The sequence below is a fragment of the Pinus tabuliformis genome, chromosome 5_1 (genome assembly GCF_031772625.1).
Source record: "Pinus tabuliformis cultivar Carrire ecotype Pingquan chromosome 5_1, CPIR1, whole genome shotgun sequence".
Taxonomy (NCBI): Eukaryota; Viridiplantae; Streptophyta; class Pinopsida; order Pinales; family Pinaceae; genus Pinus; species Pinus tabuliformis.
The window spans coordinates 698953470-698973830 of record NC_142305.1 but is presented as its reverse complement, the minus strand read 5'-3'; the positions used below and the strand labels follow the sequence as shown (position 1 = coordinate 698973830).

The 20361-nt window shown below is 37.0% G+C and overlaps 1 protein-coding gene across 20 annotated transcripts in view; it reads right to left on the bottom strand.

Annotated features, from left to right (window-relative positions):
* Positions 1–20361, bottom strand: part of LOC149166860 (uncharacterized) — a 163166-nt gene that overhangs the window by 66177 nt on the left and 76628 nt on the right. For 3 of the 20 annotated variants that reach the window (XM_089432809.1, XM_089432808.1, XM_089432796.1), the window contains one exon: positions 11815–11920. The exons of 16 other annotated variants lie outside the window; for them this stretch is intronic. In XM_089432809.1, the coding sequence (XP_089288935.1) occupies positions 11875–11920 (46 nt within the window). In that variant the 3' untranslated portion in view covers positions 11815–11874. Of the gene's footprint in view, positions 1–11814; positions 11921–18235; positions 18273–20361 lie in introns of those variants that run through there. One more of the 20 variants, XM_089432814.1, reaches the window with a different exon arrangement.

Sequence of the window (20361 nt, the reverse complement as noted above, 5' to 3'; positions counted from 1 at the left end):
CTATGCTTCGTCTCTAAGTTTACGGATCCCCCGGGTTGAAAAATTAAGTGTTGAGGAGTTTGCTTAAGTGTAATTCCTGCACCCAACATTTTGGCATTGTTGTTAGGGAGGAAATTTGATTTGGTAAGAATTTTCTGATTATACAATAGAGGTAATTTTTCCTTTATTTTTTCAGTATTGTTTGGAAAATCTTCTTTGAAGGAGTTTTACTGGTGTTGATCGATTTCTAACAGCACTTTTTATTAGAAGTTGTTTGTTATTTTTCTTTCTTTTTTGAAATGAATGCCTAGAAAAGGTAAGGGTTCGAAGCCCACTAAGGGCCAAAAGAATTCTGAAAACAATTCTCATATTGGGTCTCCTTCTGTGAGCAGGAAGCCCAATCCAATTCAAACCCATCACGCAGGAACAGTCCACTTGGATTCTGGTGACAATAGCTTAGATGTGGCTCTGTCTGTTGGGAGCAAAAGGGAAACAATGGCAGACCATGAAGATCATGTGGAAGACACTGGTGAAAACCAGGTAAGTGGAGAACAATCCACTTTTGTGTTTCCAATTGTGGATCCTGATACTGTGGCGCAAATGAAGAATATTCCACCATCAGCTCTCCCTCATTTCCATGGTAAAGTTCATGAAGATCCTGACTCTTTTTTATTCGAGTTTGATATTCTATGTAGAAGTTATGATTATTCAACTGACACTCAGAAGTTAAGATTATTTCCTGTTACTCTCAAGGACTCGGCGCTACGCTAGTTTATGAGGTTAGGAGGAAACATTATAACCTCTTGGGATTAGATGAAGAGAGTGTTTTTTGTCTAAATATCAAGAATATTGCAAAACTCGAGACATGCAGGATGATATTTTTACAATCATACACGATGATGATGAAACTCTTGAAGATTACCTAGAAATATTTCTGTATATTTTACAAAGGTCGAAACTTAAGCTTGATTCTAGTACTATTAGAACCTTGTTCATAAGTGCACTTACTGATAATGCTAGAAATATTTTAAATCTGTTAGGACAAGGTGATATTTCTTAACAAATTTTTGAATAAATTTGTGAATTATGCAGGAAATTTTCAAGAAATCAATATAGATCCGGTAGAGGAACTTGAAACAAAAATAGAAAAATTGAATCTACTGATGCTATGATTATTGGACTAGAAAATAAAATGGAAAACATGAAAATTGATATAATGAATATTGCTACCAAACAGTTGGACTCTTTAAAATTTCAACAAAAACTCATGAAGGAACAAGAGTCATTATGTATTTTCTGTCCTAAATGTAGAGACAAGCAACCTCCTAAAGAGTGTCCTCTTAATTTGAAAGAAACTAATAAGTTTGTTGTTTGTGCAGAAGACCATGTCACATAAAAATGTCCCTCTATACCAAGACTTAAAGCTGTATTTACAAGGGGACAGCCTGAAGCTGAATACTTGTATGCTATGGGAGCAAGAAGGAATTGGCCTCAGGTAGGTGTAGGTATGGCTCCTGAATTTTCTCCACACTATTTTGGTTATAATTCACATGAATATTCTTATCCTAACACTAATTAGCAGTGGCAGTATGGGAATCAATACTAGCATGGGCAACCTTCTCAACAATGGCAACAATGTTGGAGAGGGCCAACTCATTCTCCATATTCCTACCAGCCACCTATGCAGTCATATCCATCTATGCATACACCTTATTCAGTGCCTCAACTTCCAAGTTAGTCTACTCCACTGTTGTCTTTACCTCCACCATTTCGACCTCCTCAGTTGCCTGCTCAACCTATGCCCAATCCTAACAATAATAAAGCAGTGTAAATGATCTATGTAACAAGCCCACCTTTACCATTCGAGTACCAGTCTATTCCAGTTGGGGTTCATGATATTCAATTAAGATCGGGAAGGAATGTCACATCAGAAAATCAGAAGCAACCTAGAGTGATTGTTGAAGAGAAAGGAGAAGAGGAAACTCTTAACCATTCTCCGAAAATTGTCACTAAGCAGCCCTTACCCTCTGAATCCTTGCCATCTTCTTCCAACCAACCTCCCTTCCCATAGAGGCTAGTAATGGAAAGAAGTGAGCCTATTTCTAAGACTAGCTTGGCATCAGAGCTTCAGAATGTTTTCATTAAGATACCTTTGCTTCAAGCCATCAAAGAGATCTCCATTTGTACGAAGATTATTAAGGAATTATGTCTCAAGAAACCTGGGAGGAAGAGATTGCAACCGCAAAACCATTCAATTTGTTGGTAGGGCAGCAGAGTTGATGACAGGATGTGTGTCGATGGAAAAATATATTGATCCCGGAAACCCTATTGTCTCAGTTCAGATTCGTAATGTCCTTGTCTATAATGTTCTTATAGACCTGGGGGCAGCCATTAATGTCATGACTAAGCAAACCATGGATCGACTTCGATTATGTCATCTTCGGCCTAATCTCACTATGCTTGAATTAGTGGATAGATCTAAAATTAAGCCACAAGGAGTATTGGATGATGTGATCATCTCACTAGATTCTTGGAAATATCCTGTTGATTTCATTGTGCTTCAGCCAAAGAACCCAGTAGGAGGACATCCCTTGATCTTGGGTCGACCATGGCTTGCTACAGTCGATGCATATATTGGATGTCATTCTGGTGATATGTATATTTCGCATGGAGATTCTAGGAAGAAAGTTACCTTATACCCCCCTGCCAGATCCATTCAGGACCTTCAAGATACTTTATGGTTGTATCAAAGCAGTGATGAGGAGACTCAGCCTATCTCCCTTATCCATCATTATACTAGGTCTTCACAGGAAGATGAGATTCAAGATTTCCTGAATAATCTAGACACTGTGCCTAATTTTGAGCTATTGAGCCAGATTTTCAAGATAATCATGATTCTCATTCTTATGTACCGCTGCATTTGACCACCCCCTTGAGTACTATTGAGCCTGATACTACTCTTGTTGAGATTTGCCTTTGTAAATCCATGCATATTAGTGCAGATTTGGACTCATCTCAGCAGGAGTAGCTTGTGAATTTGTTGCAAAACCATCTTAGTGCCTTTGCATGGGGCTATGAAGACATGAAGGATATTCCTCCTGAAACTTGTACACATCATATCTATATTCAGGAAGGAACCCAAGCTGTCTAACAACCCCAAAGGTGAATGAATCCAGCGCTAAGAGATATTGTGAAGGAAGAAGTACAGAAACTCTTGGATGTTGGTTTTCTCTATCCAATTTCTGACAGTCAGTGGGTCTCTCCATTGGTGCTAGTACCTAAGAAAGATGGAACATGGCATATTTGTATTGATTATTGAGAATTAAACAAAGCCACTCTCAAAAATTATTTCCCTCTCCCTTTCATTGACCAGGTGCTTGATACCCTTGCAGGAAAGAAATATTTTTCCTTTTTTGGATGGCTTCATTGGTTATAACTAGATACAGATTGCACCTGAAGATCAGGATAAAACTAGTTTTACATGCCCATGGCATACATTTGCTTATAGAGTGCTTCCCTTTGGATTATGTAATGCCCCGGCTACCTTTCAAAGGGAAGTCCTGGCCATTTTTGCTGATCTAGAATTTTTAGAAATTTATATGGATGACTTTTCTATGTTTGGTGATTCTTTTCAGGAAGCTCTCGAAAATCTGGAGAAAGTACATCTTCATTGTCAAGAGGCCCATCTTGCCTTGAGTGACAAGAAATGTAGATTAATGTGCAAAGCAGGAGTGGTACTTGGCCATTTGATTTCTGGTAAAGGTATCCAAGTTGATTGAGCAAAGATTGAAATTATTCTGCATCTCCCTACACCCAAAACTCAAAGGGAAGTAAGAGGTTTTTTAGGACATGTTGGTTACTATAGGAGATTCATAGAAAAAATTTCTAAGATAGATGCCCCTATTTTCCGACTTCTAGCTATGCATAGTGAATTTTCTTGGACCACAGCTTGCCAACAGTCTCTTGAAACATTGAAAGAAAAGTTAGTACATGCACCAGTTTTGAGAGTTCCTAATTGGTCCCTGCCTTTTCACATTTCCTCTGATGCTTCAGATTTGGCTATTGGCACAGGTTTAGGACAAGAGGAAAATAAGCAATCCTATGCTATTTATTATATTAGTAAGAATTTGTCTTCCACTGAGTTAAATTATCCAATTACAGAAAAAGAGTTTTTAGCTGTAATTTTGGCAATTAATAAGTTCAGGCACTATATTACAGGTTATGAAGTATTTGTACATATTGATCATTCCGCAAATAAATATTTGATGAACAACCCATTGACTAGCGGTAGAGTGACTAGGTGGTTACTATTGTTGCCGGAATTTAATATTACTATTATTGATAGACTAGGAAAATATAATGTTGTAGCATATTTTCTTTCTAGATTAGATAATCCTGGTGAAGCAACTCCTGTTAATGATGATTTTCCAGATGAACATCTTTTTGCTATGTCAACAGATTCTCTGTGGTTTGCTGACATTGCTAATTACTTGGTTACTGGGAAAACACCACCCCACTTGTCCGCTCGTGAAAAGCGGAATATTATTCAGAAAAGTGTTGCATACTCCTAGATTCAAGGAGATCTCTTTTACACTGGTCCAGATCTGATTATCCGTAGGTGTGTAAGAGAGGAGGAAGTGTTTGACATATTGAAATCTGCTCATGATGAACCTTGTGGAGGCCACTTCGCTGATAAGCAGACTGGATATAAAGCATTGCGTGTTGGTTACTTTTGGCCTTCCTTGTTTAAGGATGCCAAATAGTATGTCAAGCGATGTGATAGCTATCAGCGAATGGACCAGCCTAATCAAACCAATGAAATGCCTTTGTGCCCCCAAGTTATGATTAAGCCATTTGAAAAATGGGCTATTGATTTTATAGGGCCTATAAATCCAACGTCATTAAGTAAAAAGAATATCTTGGTTTGTACAGATTTTGTTATGAAATGGGTAGAAGCTAAAGCTGTTTCCTTTACTACAGAAAAAATTGTTGTTGATTTTCTTTTTACTGAAATCTTTACAAGATTTGGTGTGCCTAGAGAAATTGTTTCTGACAATGGTCCGTAGCTTATTTCTAATCCGGTACAAGGTGTGATGGAGCAATACAAGATCAAGCACAGGAAATCCACGTTGTATCACCTACAAGCACATGGCCAGGTGGAATCCACAAACAAAATGATCGAGTCCATTCTTAGAAAGATAGTAAGTATGCATCGGAAATACTGGGCTAAAAGATTACCAGAGGCTTTGTGGGCATACAGAACAGAAATAGCACAGGACATACACCATATGAGCTAGTATATGGCAAACAGGTTCTGTTACCAATTGAATTCCAGATCAAAACTTTCAGAACTATAGTTCAGTTAGGACTAGATCTCTCTAAGGCACAACAACAGTGTCTTCTCCAATTAAATGAGTTAGATGAATTTCGTAGGGATGTTGTTCAGCAAAACATACTAATTCAGCAGCAATGCAAAAGGTGGCATGACAAGTCTATTCAGAAAAAACAATTCCAACCAGGTGATTGGGTGCTCCTTTATGATTCTAGATTTAAAATTTTTAAAGGGAAATTCCATACACGTTGGATGGGACCTTATGAAGTGATCCGAGTATTTGAGAATGGATCAGTAGAAGTTAAAACTATTGATAGAAAAACTCAGTATTCTTGGTAAATGGACACAGGTTAAAGAAGTATTTTCAGCCACTTACCAGGAAAGACTTTACACAGCAAGTCCAACAGCAATTCGGGATGGTAGTGGTGAATGGTAATACCAACCTTTTGAAAACATGAATTCTTCTTCTTAAAAAAAAAATTAATAATAATAATAATATAAAAAAAGGTAAAGAAAAAAAACATTTTCCTGTAATTATGAAAATCAATTCGTTGACATGATTGCAGAAGGATCAACCCGAAAACCAGCTTGCTAGCAGGGAGATCAAAAATTTCTAATAAAAAGAAAATGTTGCTTGATCTTTAGATATGCTAGCAACCACCAAGTAAAAGCAAGTTCAGCAGAACCAACCTTTATACAATTGGGGTAATTAGCATGGATATTTTTATTCAAGTAACGCTTAATTTTCGCTGCAGTTATTTTTTCTTGCACCAGTGCAGGCAAACCTTCCAGAAAAGTTTCTGTCTTTCTTCATATTCCACTTTCATAATATTCCCTCAATTTTCTTCTTCAATCCCAAGAATGATTAACCTTCCCATATTCTTCTGAATTTACCCTGTCCACTTTGTAAAATAAAAACCCCACTTTACCCTTGAATTTTTTTCCCTATCCCACTTCTGTTTATCCCCTCTTGTGGTACTATTCCTGGAATCCCTGTAACAGAATTCCTTCCCATTTTGAAATTCCCCTTTTCCCACTTCTTTGTTCCCTCATGAATTCATTGCAGGATCTCACGCACAAAGAGCAAAAGGATATGCTCTGAAGCATCAAGAAAGGGTGAAGCAAATTTCCAGTATAAGTTGAGGAAGTCATGTTGGAAGTTCAGCCTATATTTATTTAAATTCCATGTTCTTTTTAGATATTATGCTTTCACTAGTGCAAGCATGTTGTCCTATATAATAATGCAAGCAGAATGGTACCAGCAGAATAGCATAATTTAAGTGGTGCAAGCATGCACCCTGTCAGAAACATAGTACAATTTGTTCTTTTCATAGTATACGTCATAGGAAAGTGGTCATCATGAAAATTTATAAGAAGTCCTTTCACTTAGTCAATGAATACTTATGCTATCATATTAACTAGGAGAAAATTATTTAATGTATGAGGTGTTTTTAAGTTAAGAGTCATGATCATTTTTTAATGAATGCTAAGTTCGTTTTTGAATTATGAAGGAATGCAAAAGTGTTTAACCATTCTTAGACATAATTGCCCCTTCCGCCATAATCCTAGATGTCCTTCACTCATAATGATTACCTCACCTAGCCGTTAAAGCGTTGCCACAAGTACCAATCTGGCCTCATCTCAAAAATTTCATACATCTACGGCTATTTGAGTGGGATGAATGGGTGATAAGATGGAAAGGATGGTGGACAGTTGGATCCCTATCTATAAGAACCAATTTTCCCAGTGTTGCATGTAAAATTCTCGACTATTCATAGCCGTTAAGCATTGATGCTGCCTGTTTGAAGCGAACCCTCATCTCTTAGTAGGGTAGAACAGACTACCGAGTATCGCACTAGCCTTGCACTATTGCAAGACTCAGGCTTTCTTCAGTTCTTGCAAAATTTTGATGGGCACGATAGAGAAGTGGCCTTACAGTTTGCCAAAAGTTTCAAAAACGGCTGAGTAAAAATTGGGCCTCTAAAATTTGAAGTTACAGAAGAGTTTGTAGCAGCAGCGACAGGCTTGGAAAATATTGGTGAGAAGTGGTTTAAAAATCAGAAACTAGAAAGCAAGTGATGGCAGCGTTTTGTCGTCGACAAGAAGATGAAGGTAGATTGGAAGGAAGGAGTTCCGTGCAGTGCCCTGCTGGGATAGTGGCAGGACCTCCTTTTCATCCTGCAAAAATTTGTAACCTATGAGGGAAGGTACTCTCGCACTTTTGTATATCATTTTAGAATGTTGCAGCATTTCAAAGCCGCCCGGCACATCCGGTGGAGGATGAATTTCCCCTATTTTTTGCTTAAGAGCTTGGAAAAAATGGCCAAAGGTGTGTGGGACGGATAGGTAGACCGGTCCGACACGAAGTTATATCACCACAGTTTGATAAAGATTTTGGTCCAGAAACAACTAGAAGTTAAAGGCATGACCTGGGAGGTGCTGTTAAAACAACTATGTAAAAGGACAGCTACTGGAAAGGAGACAGAGGACCTCGCCAGCAAAAGAAAGGGCTCGAGTAAGAATGGAAAGGGCACTCCTTGCACCAGTGCAAAAAGGAAACGACCTAAAAAATCAAAAGAAGGAAGGGCCCCATCTCCAAATAAGAAGACAGCTAGTGCACCTATTGAAGAGACTCCTCCTACACCACTAGTACAGTCACTGACCCCCAAAAAGGACAACCTGTCAATCCTTATGGACGCAAAAAAATTTGCAGAGGTCAAAGATGACACTCTGTTGCCAGATTTCATTAAAAAGCCCCAAAAAAAGAATAAAGAATATGATGCAGGCAAAGAACCACTGTCTCCACAGGGTGTTGAATCCCCTCCTGCACCAGTACAAGAAGAAGAACCAGAAGAAGCAGGATAAGAAGAATCAGAAGAAGAAGAACCAGAGGAAGAAGAATTTCCTAATGTAACCATGAGGGATATTGAGGTCCCTGAGGAAGACACAGCCCCTATTCAGACAAAAAAAGAAAAAGGTTTGGTAACTCCTGCTTTTCGGGTAGTTGAACTAGAGCTTCAAGTGCAGAACTTAGAACATCTCATAACTAAAGCACAGGAGGATAAAGAACAGAGTAGAGAAGAATTAACTGCAGAGATCCGGAAAAGGAAAAGAGAAGTTAAAGTCTAGAAGTACAGAGCTGTGCAATGTTTCAAACGACTTAAAAGGGTGATAAAGAAACTAAAGAAAACCAGAAAGAAGAACTCTGAAACATTGCAGGCTGATGTCAGTATGCCAGAGCAGAATTGCGCTGGAATGCTCAAAGTTTTGAAGGTTTTTTTGCAAAGGTAAAGAGTTGTGTGAGGACACACAACATTTTAGAGATGGGAGGATGTTAGCCCCCTAATTTTCTCTCTTTTTGCCATTTTCCCCTTCCTAAATCATAACCATTTACCGTTGTTTTACCTTTTTTATACACCCTCATCTTGCACTAGTACAAGCACGGTGACATATTTTGTATAAACTTTATTTTTCATATTTTTAACTTAACTTAGCATTAATTAATCATTTATTACACAATTTCTTATTTTTAATCACTCTTTGTAACTTATCGATATCTCCAATGTTTATTTGGTAGTTAGAGTACTTATCGTGACCGCTGATCCTAGTGCAGGATCGGATCTTGCACCATTGCCAGCACAACAAATCCTTGCAGTAGATCCGAAACTCCTTGATCACTGCCTCGTTTTGAGCAGCTTCAACCACAACAACAAGAACGATCCAAACGCAGCCAAGATCGAAGCACCCCGTTTTGAGCAGCTTCAACCACGACAGCAAGATCGATCCAATGGCAACCAAGATCAAAACTGTGAAGAACGAAAGCTGGAGATTGGCTACGGCCAGTTTTGTTAACTGTCTAAGTTTAAAGGCCAAGAAGCTAAATTCTGTGGTTGGTTATGTAATTAGTTGAATGATCTATTTTGGCCCTTGGCTAAAGATCTATATAATGTAGAATGTAAATAGGACTAAGAGAGTTTTTTGGATAGAACAGAGACACGGCCAGAGAGGCGGTAATAGGTTGATGTATTTTGTTATCGCCTGAATCTGGCCTGGATGATGTATTAATGTATGTATTTGCCTCAGTGAATTAATAAAAGGGAGCTCTGCCTTATGTGTCACAATCGCATTTCTATATTTGAGCTGATGAATTGATTAACATATTGAGCAGCGTTTTTATTTCAAACGAAAACGCGTTGGTTGGCTAGGGCCTAGCCAACCCAGCACGTTTACCCTATTTCCTGTTTCCTGTAATTTGTGTTTATATTGTCAAGTGTGATTTAATTTCAAGCACATGCATTCTTGTCTGAGTGAAAGTGGATCCGTTGTGTGAAGTAGCTAAATTTCCTTTCCTGCACTTGATTTCAGATTGGTTTTCCCCGCCTGGTCCAAGCAGGAGAAATAAACCTGCACCAGTGCACGTTGGTGTGATATTTCCATAAAATCACACAATACTTGTCATGCCACAAAATAAAATATGTGTAGCGCAGTCCTCATCAATACATACAATAAATGAATAATTGTGCACCTAAAACTACCACACACACACACACATATATATATCAAGCCATTAATGTTTTGACATGTATCATTATTTATTGTGGAGAGAGTCTTACCACATATGTCAGAGTCGAACAAATTCATCCCTATGACATTCTAACCTACTAACGCAACAATTTGGTGTATTAATTGCACTAAAAATTGGGATTGGTAATATTTTTACCTTAGCAATCAGACAAAAGTTTAAAGTTCAACTTTATAGACAATAAGGGACCACACCGTGAATTTAGTCTATAAACCGGAAGCAATTCCACATCTTGATAGACTCCATGGGAGAAACAGAACTTGAAAGATAAGACATACATGTGCATTGTTTGTAAAATACGAAAACGAAGCCTGGGAGTGCAGAATTATAGGAATTCAAAACCAATGGCTCGGTTGAAACACATCACCTCCTTGCTCATATTGAATGGCCACATTTTCGTTGAAAATTATCCCCCTTTTTGGCATCGTGCTTCTACAAAACAAATTTTACCAATTTTAAACAAAAAGTTGAACTTCACCGATGTGTCTCAAACATCTCGAAACAAAGTAAATGCAACGTCTTTTGTAAGAAGGAACTCCTTGATACAATAATAGTCTTCCAGTTTCAGGCTGATGGAATGATCTAACCTTTCTCGTCAAATGAGGTCCCTCAGAACCTTACAAATGGTTGACCAACCCATGCTATGAGTTATGTTGGCCTTCCTTCGCACGCATGATCATGGTGGATCAACCTTTACTACCCTCAGGGAACTCTTCTCAGTATCTACTGTTGGGCTCGAGGCCAAAGCTCCAAGTCCTTATTATCTGTTATGGAATATCATCGAACTCCGATGAGACAGTTTGACACCCAAGGCACCACGCCCTAGGAGGATTGCTCATCGTACCCCGTCCTTTTTAGCTTCATTATCGAACTCCTTTATATCAGGAATGTTCCATTTTATTGCTTTTCCATAGAGAGGTGGGTTTAGGCAACCATTAGATTCTCGATCACAAATTTATCGACATCTCCCATATTTATACACGTAAATCACAGTCTATCTCTGTTCCTAGTGGAATGAACTCGAATGAGTTGTTTAACAAAAAAGATATTCTACATGATTTCCTTACAAAAGAGGGTAGAACCTGATGTCAATAATTCAGATCGAATGGATATGGGAGATTTTTACACCAACAAAAAAAACTACCAATCAGTCAATTGGTTAACGATCATGCTAAACATGAATCCGCGTATGTGCACATTTACAACGCAGTGTCAAGAAAAGTTAACCCTACATTGTCAGATGGAAACTGGATAACCATTATAAAACTAAACACGTTTATCGTATGACAGCCAGGATAATAATTATCCATTGAATAATTTTATGGCATGACAACTAAAATGACCATTATCCACTACCTCTCATTAACAAAGTACTTTAACAACTCCACAAACTAAATTATTATTATTATTATTATTTTGTTATTTTCATTATATTATTATTATTAATGAAAAATCCAAACACCATCTAAACCTATTATTTTACAAAACAAACCTATTATTGTACAAACCAAATTGGTACCATGTGACTTAACTTCATTCATTCGTCGATAAGAACGATAGTGTGCATGTCATCAGTAACGCTGTAGCTTACGTAGTAATTTCTCTCAAGTGGAACCATAAAATTCTAATAAAAAATTATAAAAACTATTAAAATTATAAATATCATTTATTAAAAAATAACAAATTCATTCAAATTATAAATATCATTTATTAAAAAATAACAAATTCATATTATTAATAACAAATTCATTAAAATTATAAATATCATTTATTAAAAAATAACAAATTCAATATAATATGAATTATAAGAACACTGAAATATATTTTAATTGAAAGTAAAATTTAATTTAAAAAAAAAAATTACAATTCATAATATTCTTCCATAACTAGATCCACTAATAATTCCAAAACAACATCAAACCCTAAAATGCGTAGACATCTCCCATTCCCTGGAACTTCTGTCCCGGGCCTTACCGCACAGCTAGTTTTTTCGATAAAACTCGTAGGTAACGTCACGCAATTTGTCACTGATAAATGAGAATGTGAATGTCATCAGTAATACAACAGGAACATTATCGAGCACGTTTACAGTGACAGTGACCAGAGAAAATGTTGAGATGCTCTTCTAACCCAAAAACAAATGATCGTTTTTAAAATCAAACTTCCCAAATTCAGTTGAACCTATTTTTTAATTAAAACCTTAATATACGTAAAGTTTCTCTATCAAGAATGTCGCATGCCCTCTATCTTTTCAATAAAAGTTTTGATATTTCCATCTCCACTCATCATGAACATACCAGGTCATTACTTAGTATCAAAAGCACGTATCTATATAATTTGTGTTCAACAGAGCAGAGTATGGGTCGGCAATAACCGACATTTTTTTACAATTGCGTACGGCTGGAATGGTAAAGTTCATTCCTAAAGAGTACAGATAGCTTTTACCCTGGAATCAGTTGAGACAAAATTTCATGTCCTCCAATGGGCAATGAAGGATTACTTTCCCTGCAATGTTCGATTACAGTCAATCAATACTAAAGTTCATTCGTCCTCAGTACAGACAGATTTTACATGGAAATCAGTTGAAACAAAATTTCATGCCCTCCAATGGGAAATGAAAGATTACTTTTCCTGCAATGTCTGACTACAGTCATCAAGGCATGAAATCATAACTCCAACACTGCCGTGATTTCCTATCGATTGGGCACCTCAAATCATGAAAGAGCATCTCTTACGGTCTGCTCCACTTCTTGGACACATCCTCCAATTTCCAAGGTTGATCATTAGGAGTCTGATTATTTTAGATTCTAGCATCACCCATTCCATTGTGGACAAAATTGAAGGATTTAAACCACTACCAAAGAAATTTCCTTAGGCTGACTGTGGATGCGATTTCACTATTCTAGATCTGTGCACTCCAATGACATTGTTAAGGAGAGCATAAAATTCTCCATCAAATATACAGATCAATGTGTTATAAGTATACGAGAATTTGAAATCTAGAGGATAATGGGAACCCGAAATTGAAATCTTTCCGCCAATACCGATTAAATCTTGTTCATCAGTCACTTATGCGCTTTTTGTTTTTCCAAAAGGGTCGTGAAACCCAATCATATATATCATGGTTGCTTTATCAGACAAACAACATTTCGTGTCTCATGTGACTGGAACCTAGGTGGCGAGGTTATCATTAAACCTTCCCAACTACCCGGGATATCTTCCATGGACATCAGTCAGTTATGCTTGTGATAGTTATACCTCCTAGCATACAAATTACAAATTTTAAATCATGAAATTATTTTTTTCAAAACAATATAACTCAACTTAGCTTTACACTTTCGTGAAAATGTTTCTAAATATAATTATAGTGTCTCATGTGACTGGAACCTAGGCGGCCAGGTTATCATTAAACCTTCCCAACCGCCTGGGATATCTTCCATGGACATCAGTCAGTTATGTTTGTGATATCTTCCATGGACATCAGTCAGTTATGTTTGTGATATCTTCCATGGACATCAGTCAGTTATGCTTGTGATAGTTATACCTCCTAGCATACAAATTACAAATTTTAAATCATGAAATTACTTTTTTCAAAACCATATAACTCAATTTAGCTTTACACTTTTGTGAAAATGTTTCTAAATATAATTATAGTTTTGGTTTGGCAGTCTCCTCCTGATATCGAAATGTTTTAAAAGAAAATTTTCATCTTAGAATGGCATGCTTAATAATTAATCTAATGTGATGTTAACCATATAGTGATGTAATTTAAAAGAACAATCACTATTTCTATTTCAAATTAGAACCATAATAAATATCATATTTCAGAATATGCATGCTACATATTCATTGTGAATTTGAAATATCTTTATTCTATATTTATTTATTGTAAATTTGAGAATGCCCAACACTCATGAAGACATCACGGATGAACTAAATAGTTTCTACAATAAACTCTTAGAGGACCCACATATAGACGGGACCCAGGCCATTAAAGAAATTATAAATAACATCCCCACCATCTTTAATCAGGATCACAACAAAATGTTCTTCAGAGACGTTTCTATGCAAGAAGTGGAGGAAGTTGTGATGGCTACACCCTCGAGTAAAGCTCTAAGGCCAGACAGTTTTACTATTGACTTCTTTAAAAGTTGTTGGTCTTCATTAAAGAAGAGGTTCATGCCCTAGTGGAGGACTCTCGGATCCACAAAAATTTCATGGGGCTTTGAATTCCAAGTTCCTTACTCTAATTCCCAAGCAAGAAGGAGTAGATTCTCTAGGCTGATTCAGACCAACAGCCCTCTGTAATGTAATCTACAAGATCATCTTGAAGGTGTTAGCAAACAGGCATAAGGCTTTATTACCCCTTCTGATCTCGACCAATCAACTAGGGTATGTGGAAGGCAAACAAATTCTCGACAGTATTATCATTTCTCATGAAACTATTCACTTGCTTCAGACCCTCCAAAGGCCTAGAATGATGATGAAATTAGATATGTCGAAATCCTTTGACAAAATTAGTTGGGAATATATGCATGAAGTCCTCAAAGCCTTCGAATTCCACCAAGACTGCATTGGTTGGATCATGGCTCTGGTCTTGGGTGTTTTTGTCTCGATATTTCTCAACGTCTCTCCCACCAAGCCCTTTGCCCCAACAAGAGGCATCAGGCAGAGAGACCCTTTGTCCCCCTTCCTCTTAGTCATCATGGTTGGGGGATTAAGCAAATCTCTCCAAGCTACCAACACCAATAATAGCCTCACTAGTCTCAAGCTTCATGACTCTGCCTAAGCTGCCACCCATTAGAATTTGTCGATGACACCCTCTTGATGGGTATCCCAACTGTTGATGAAGTTGTTGCCTTCAAACGTATACTCAACCTTTTCTCTAAAGCGTCTAGAACTTCTATTAACCTTGAAAAATAAAAATAAAATCTTCTTTAACACTCCCTTGGCCATTCAAAGAAATATCACCAGAATCTTCAGATTCCAGATCTCCTCCCTTCCCTTGAGATACATGTGGGTTGCCCTCACTAATAAATCCCTTAGGAATTCTAATTGGTAGCAGCTCCTCAACAGATTACACAAGAAACTCTCTAGTTGGACCTTTCGTTCCCTCAACTTAACTAGGAGGCTCATCCTAACTAAATTAGAGCTTCATACCATGTCTCTCTATTTATTCTCGGCTCTAGCTGCTCCAAAATTTGTCATGAATGTTATCTGCTGCATCGAAAGAAGCATCCTCTAGAGAGGCTCTAATACGAAGAAGAAATGGGCCCTAGTGGGGTGGGATCAACTCTGCAAACTAAAGAATGCAGGTGGGCTCGGCCTCAGAGATCCAAAACTTTTGGGAAGGGACCTGCAGACCAAAGCCTGGATGCAGTGGTTGGACAACCCATGTACGCCTTGGGGAAAGCTCTAGAGAGTGAAATAGGCTTCCAATTACTCCAACGGGGACCTCATCAGGCTCTTAGGTCAAGCCCAACACTTGGCAATATGGAATCAGTCATGGGGAAATAAAAATATTATTCAGAAACACATATTCTGGGAGATTTTTAATGGGGATAATGCCCTCTTCTAAGGGGATGCCTGGTAGTAGCTCTCGATGCTCGACACTAACCAACATGTTTCCCTTCGTAGAATTATGCAAGCAAGGGGGAAAATTCATGTTGCCCATTATTGGGAGCCTATTATTCTTGGAGCTCGCTAGAGAGAATGATTGGATATGCAAGAGTGGTCTCCCTTCCTAGAACAACTAGACTAGAATTCTTTCAAACAACTCCTCAATGAGTGACAAATTCAAGTTGACCATGGGGAAGACAAGTTGCAATGGGAAAAAAAATCAGTCGGGCTCTTCAATCTCAAGGAGGCTTCTAGCTACATAGAAAAATTTGATCAGCTGCAAAAACATCAAAGATGTAAAACTCTCTGAGGGAGGCAGCTCTTACCCAAAATCACCCTCTTCCTCTCACTGGTCATGCACGGTAAAATTCTCACATAGGACAATCTTTCATGTAGAGGTAGGCCTCACAGGACCCTCTAGATGTCCTCTCTGCAAATCGCAGGAAGAGACTACCAACCATCTTCTTAACACTTCACCAATAAGCTCTCAGAATGGGTAGCTAAAATATCTAGGAAACCATATAGAGACAAAGCCTCAATCTAGACCACTCTCGACAATTATTGTTGAAGCATATCCCCCCAACTGAATCTCGACCGGCCCTGGAATCTCTTTCCGGGGACTATCTGTGAGGCTATCTAGAAGGAACGCAACAAAAGAACTTTTAAGAATGTTAAAAAGCCAAGGGACAACCCACTTACGATCATCAAGCAGAGGATCCGTGAAACGGTTTCCATATCCAAGCTTCCTCACATCCTAGCCCCCCACCTGTCCTGCATACTAGCATATTCTCCATCTCTTGGTTTTGCACAACCTCTCCCAAGCCACACCAAACCTTTCGACTACATCCCCCAAAGCTCCTGACCATTGGTACCCCCTTAGAGAACAATGTGATAAAATTGAATTACGATGGCGCTTCCAAAGGTAAATCGGGCGCAACGAGCTTTGGTGGTGTCTTCAAAAATGCCAAAGTGGAGATTCAATGGGTTTACTTTGGGAATTTAGGGACTGCCACCAATAATGCGACAGAGCTCCATGCCATAGAATATGGTCTCGATACGCAAAATAGCAATGTTCTAACCCCCTGATCGTGGAGGGAGACTCGACGTTGGCAACTCTCGTTGCCCACAATCTCCAACAAGGCTTCACGATCAGCAAGGTTACGAACAACTAGAGATTAACCAAAACTCTTCACCGTATTCAACAGCATGCCAGGGACCTTAGTCGGCTCCACTTTCAAGTGGTCTTAAGAAAAGCAAATGGAGTGGCTTACAGGCACACCAACGAGGGCACAACTGGCGGCGAAAGACTGTAATACCTTGCATGGAGGGAGTTAGGGGAAGGCCCCCTCAGCGATGAGAGTGAGACAATTAATGCCAAGGATAAGACAATAACAATAATTATTCTACCACAAGACGGTAGACCTCCTAGGATCAGATGGTACATTCTCCCTAATTTGATGTGATGAACCTTGCCCCTTGTATCAAATCCAATTATTCTCCCATGGGAACTTTGATCTCAATCATGTTTTTGGGTACAAACCACCGCCCTCTCCACCCAAGCACCAGTAAAATCCCCTACACTGCTACCAATTTTGAGAATTCCAAATTTTTAAACTTTTGCATTTCCTTGGAATTTCTCTCCCAACCCTACCACACTCTTACTTTATTCAATGAAATTCATATCTCACAAATTTGTAGAATTTTAGCAAATTTGGTATATTCAAGGTTTTGGTGAACCTTATTGAACTTCATACCCTTTACCAAATCCATAATTCAAATTTCACAACTTTATCTTAGAAATTTGTAGGTTATCCTTACAATTTCCATGTTTATAATAGTAGATTTCATTTCAAGTTTCTACGAGGAAATTTCATTTTAATTTCTCACAGGCTTGCTAATAGAGTTTAATCCTAGGGATGTCAAATAGATTTAACCTCGTAGCCTCCCATTGAAGAGCTAGGCATTGAGTAGAATTCACCGTGTGACCTTGAGAAGGTGTTGAGCTAACCCTGGTTATTGTTACAACAAGTTTGTAAGTTATCTTTGAGTTTGCAAGTCCATAATCACATTTTTTATATTTATTCTTATTTTTTTTACTATTTTATAATATATCTCAATTTAATTTTTTTAGATGAAGATTTCATTACTAGTGAGAACCTAACCCTAAAATATGAATAAAATTGACCTGCCATTACAAAGATGCTTAACAACTTCATTATTAAACTAACCCTTATTATATTATTTATTATTATTATGATTGTTATATTATTATTATTATCATTATTATGTTTTATGGTAATTGCTTTTACTATTAATAATAGTAAAAAATCCCAACTCCATCAAATCCTATCAGTCAAAACCAAATTGGTACTCTAACCATGTGACTTATTTCATTCACTCTATCGATAAGAATGATAATGTGCATGTCAACAGTGATGCCACAGGAATATTGTTGATCCTGTTTAGCTCACATAGTAATTTTTCTCTGGTGGAATGATAAAATTCTAATAAAAAAAATAGAAAATTTATTAAAATTATAAATATCATTTATTAAAAATTAACGATTTTAATATAAATTATAAGAACACTGAAATATATTTTAATTAAAATATAAATTATATATATATATATATATAATTCCCATAACTAGACAGGAATAATTCAAAAAAATTCCAAACCTTAAAATTTGTCGACATCTCCCATTCCCTGGAACCTCTCTCCCGGTCCTTACGGCACAGCTATACGTCACGCAGTTTGTCACTGATAATGAGAATGTGAATGTCTATCAGTAATACAACAGGAACATTGCCGAGCACGTTTACAGTGACAGTGACAGTGATGAGAGAGAATATCGAATATCTCACCTGGCGATTTTCCTTATGTCGGACGTTGAGATGTTTTTCTAACCAAAAACAAATGATGTGCTGCTTTTTCCGAGAGAATCATCGTGCACTTTCTTTTTACTTTATAAATTAAGGCATGTGAATCTGAGTATTTAAAAATCGACGTGTTTTTAAAATCAAACTTTCCAAATTCGGTTGAACCTATTTTTTCTAATAAAAACCTTAATAGACGTAAAGTTTCCCATCAATAATGTCCCATGCCCTCTATCTTTTCAATAAAAAGTTTTGATAGGTCCATCTCCACTCATCATGAACATACCTACTTTGCAGGTCCTTACTTAGTACCAAAGGACGTATCTATATAATTTCTGTGTTCAGCAAAGCAGAGTATGGGTCGGCAATAACCAACGTTATTTTACAATGGCGTACGGCTGGAATGGTAAAGTTCATTCCTAAAGAGTAGAGACAGATTTTACCTTGGAATCAGTTGAGACAAAAATTCATGTCCTCCAATGGGCAATGAAGGATTACTTTCCCTGCAATGTGCGATTACAGTCAATCAATACTAAAGTTCATTCATCCTCAGTACAGAGATTTTACCTGGAAATCAGTTGAAACAAAATTTCATGTCCTCCAACGGGCAATGAAAGATTGCTTTTCCTGCAATGTCTGACTACAGTCATCAAGACATGAAATCATGAGTCCAACACTGTCGTGATTTGCTATCAATTGGACAGCTCAAATCATGAAAGAGGATCTCTTACAGTCAGCTCCACTTTTTGGACACATCTTCCAATTTCCAAGGTCGATCATTAGGAGTCTGACTGTCGATGCGACATGATTATTGTAGATTCTAGCACCACCCATTCCATTGTGGACAAAATTGAAGGATTTAAACCACTACCAATGAAATTTCCTTAGGCTGACTGTGGATGCGATTTCACTATTCTAGATTCTAGATCTGTGCACTCCAATGACATTGTTAAGGAGAGCATAAAATTCTCCATCAAATATACAGATCAATATGTTATAAGCATACGAGAATTTGAAACCGAGAGGATGATCGGAACACGAAATTGAAATCTTTCGGCCAATACCGATTAAATCTTGTTCATCAGTCAGTTATGCTTGTGATAGTCAATCTACCATACAAATTACAAATTTTAGATCATGAAATTACTGTTTTTTTAATCATATTACTTGACTTAGCTTTACACTCTTGTCAAAATGTTTCTAAATATAATTATAGTTTAGGTTTGGCAGTTTCCTCCTGATATCGAAATGTTTTAAAAGAAAATTTTCATCTTAGAATGGCATGGTTAATAATTAATTTAATTTAATGCGAACGATATAGTGATGTAATGTAAAAGAACAATCACTATTTCTATCTCAAATTAGAACCATAATAAATATCATATTTCAGAATATACGTGCTACATATTCATTGTGAATTTGAAATATCTTCATTATATATTTATTTATTGTAAATTTGATATTATATATTTATGTGCAGGATTATATATATATAAGTTAAAATAGATAATTTTTATTAATAAAATTATAGTTTTTCTATAAAATTGTATTTATTTTTTTTAAATGTCTTTACATTTAAATTATGCAATTTTAATTTTGATATCTATCATTTCATCTCTATAAAATGATTTTTTCTTACTTTTTTTTTTTAAGTTTTTTCTCTTTTTCTTCTATTCCCAAGAATTAAATCAGAATGATTATTTCTTTTTTTTTTTGAAGTTTTATCCTTTTTCTAACTATTCCCAAGAATCAATGAAAGAGACACATAGTCAACATAATCATTACATAGAAACTCTCAATGGATGTAATTTTTTTAAGTTTTATCCTTCTTCTAACTATTCCCAAGAATCAATGAAAGAGGCACAAAGTCAACATAATCATTACGTAGAAACTATCAATGGATGTAACAGCCCCAGTGAAAAGTTCATGTGATAAAAGTTAATAAAGGAAAAATAAGACCACGGTTAAGGTAC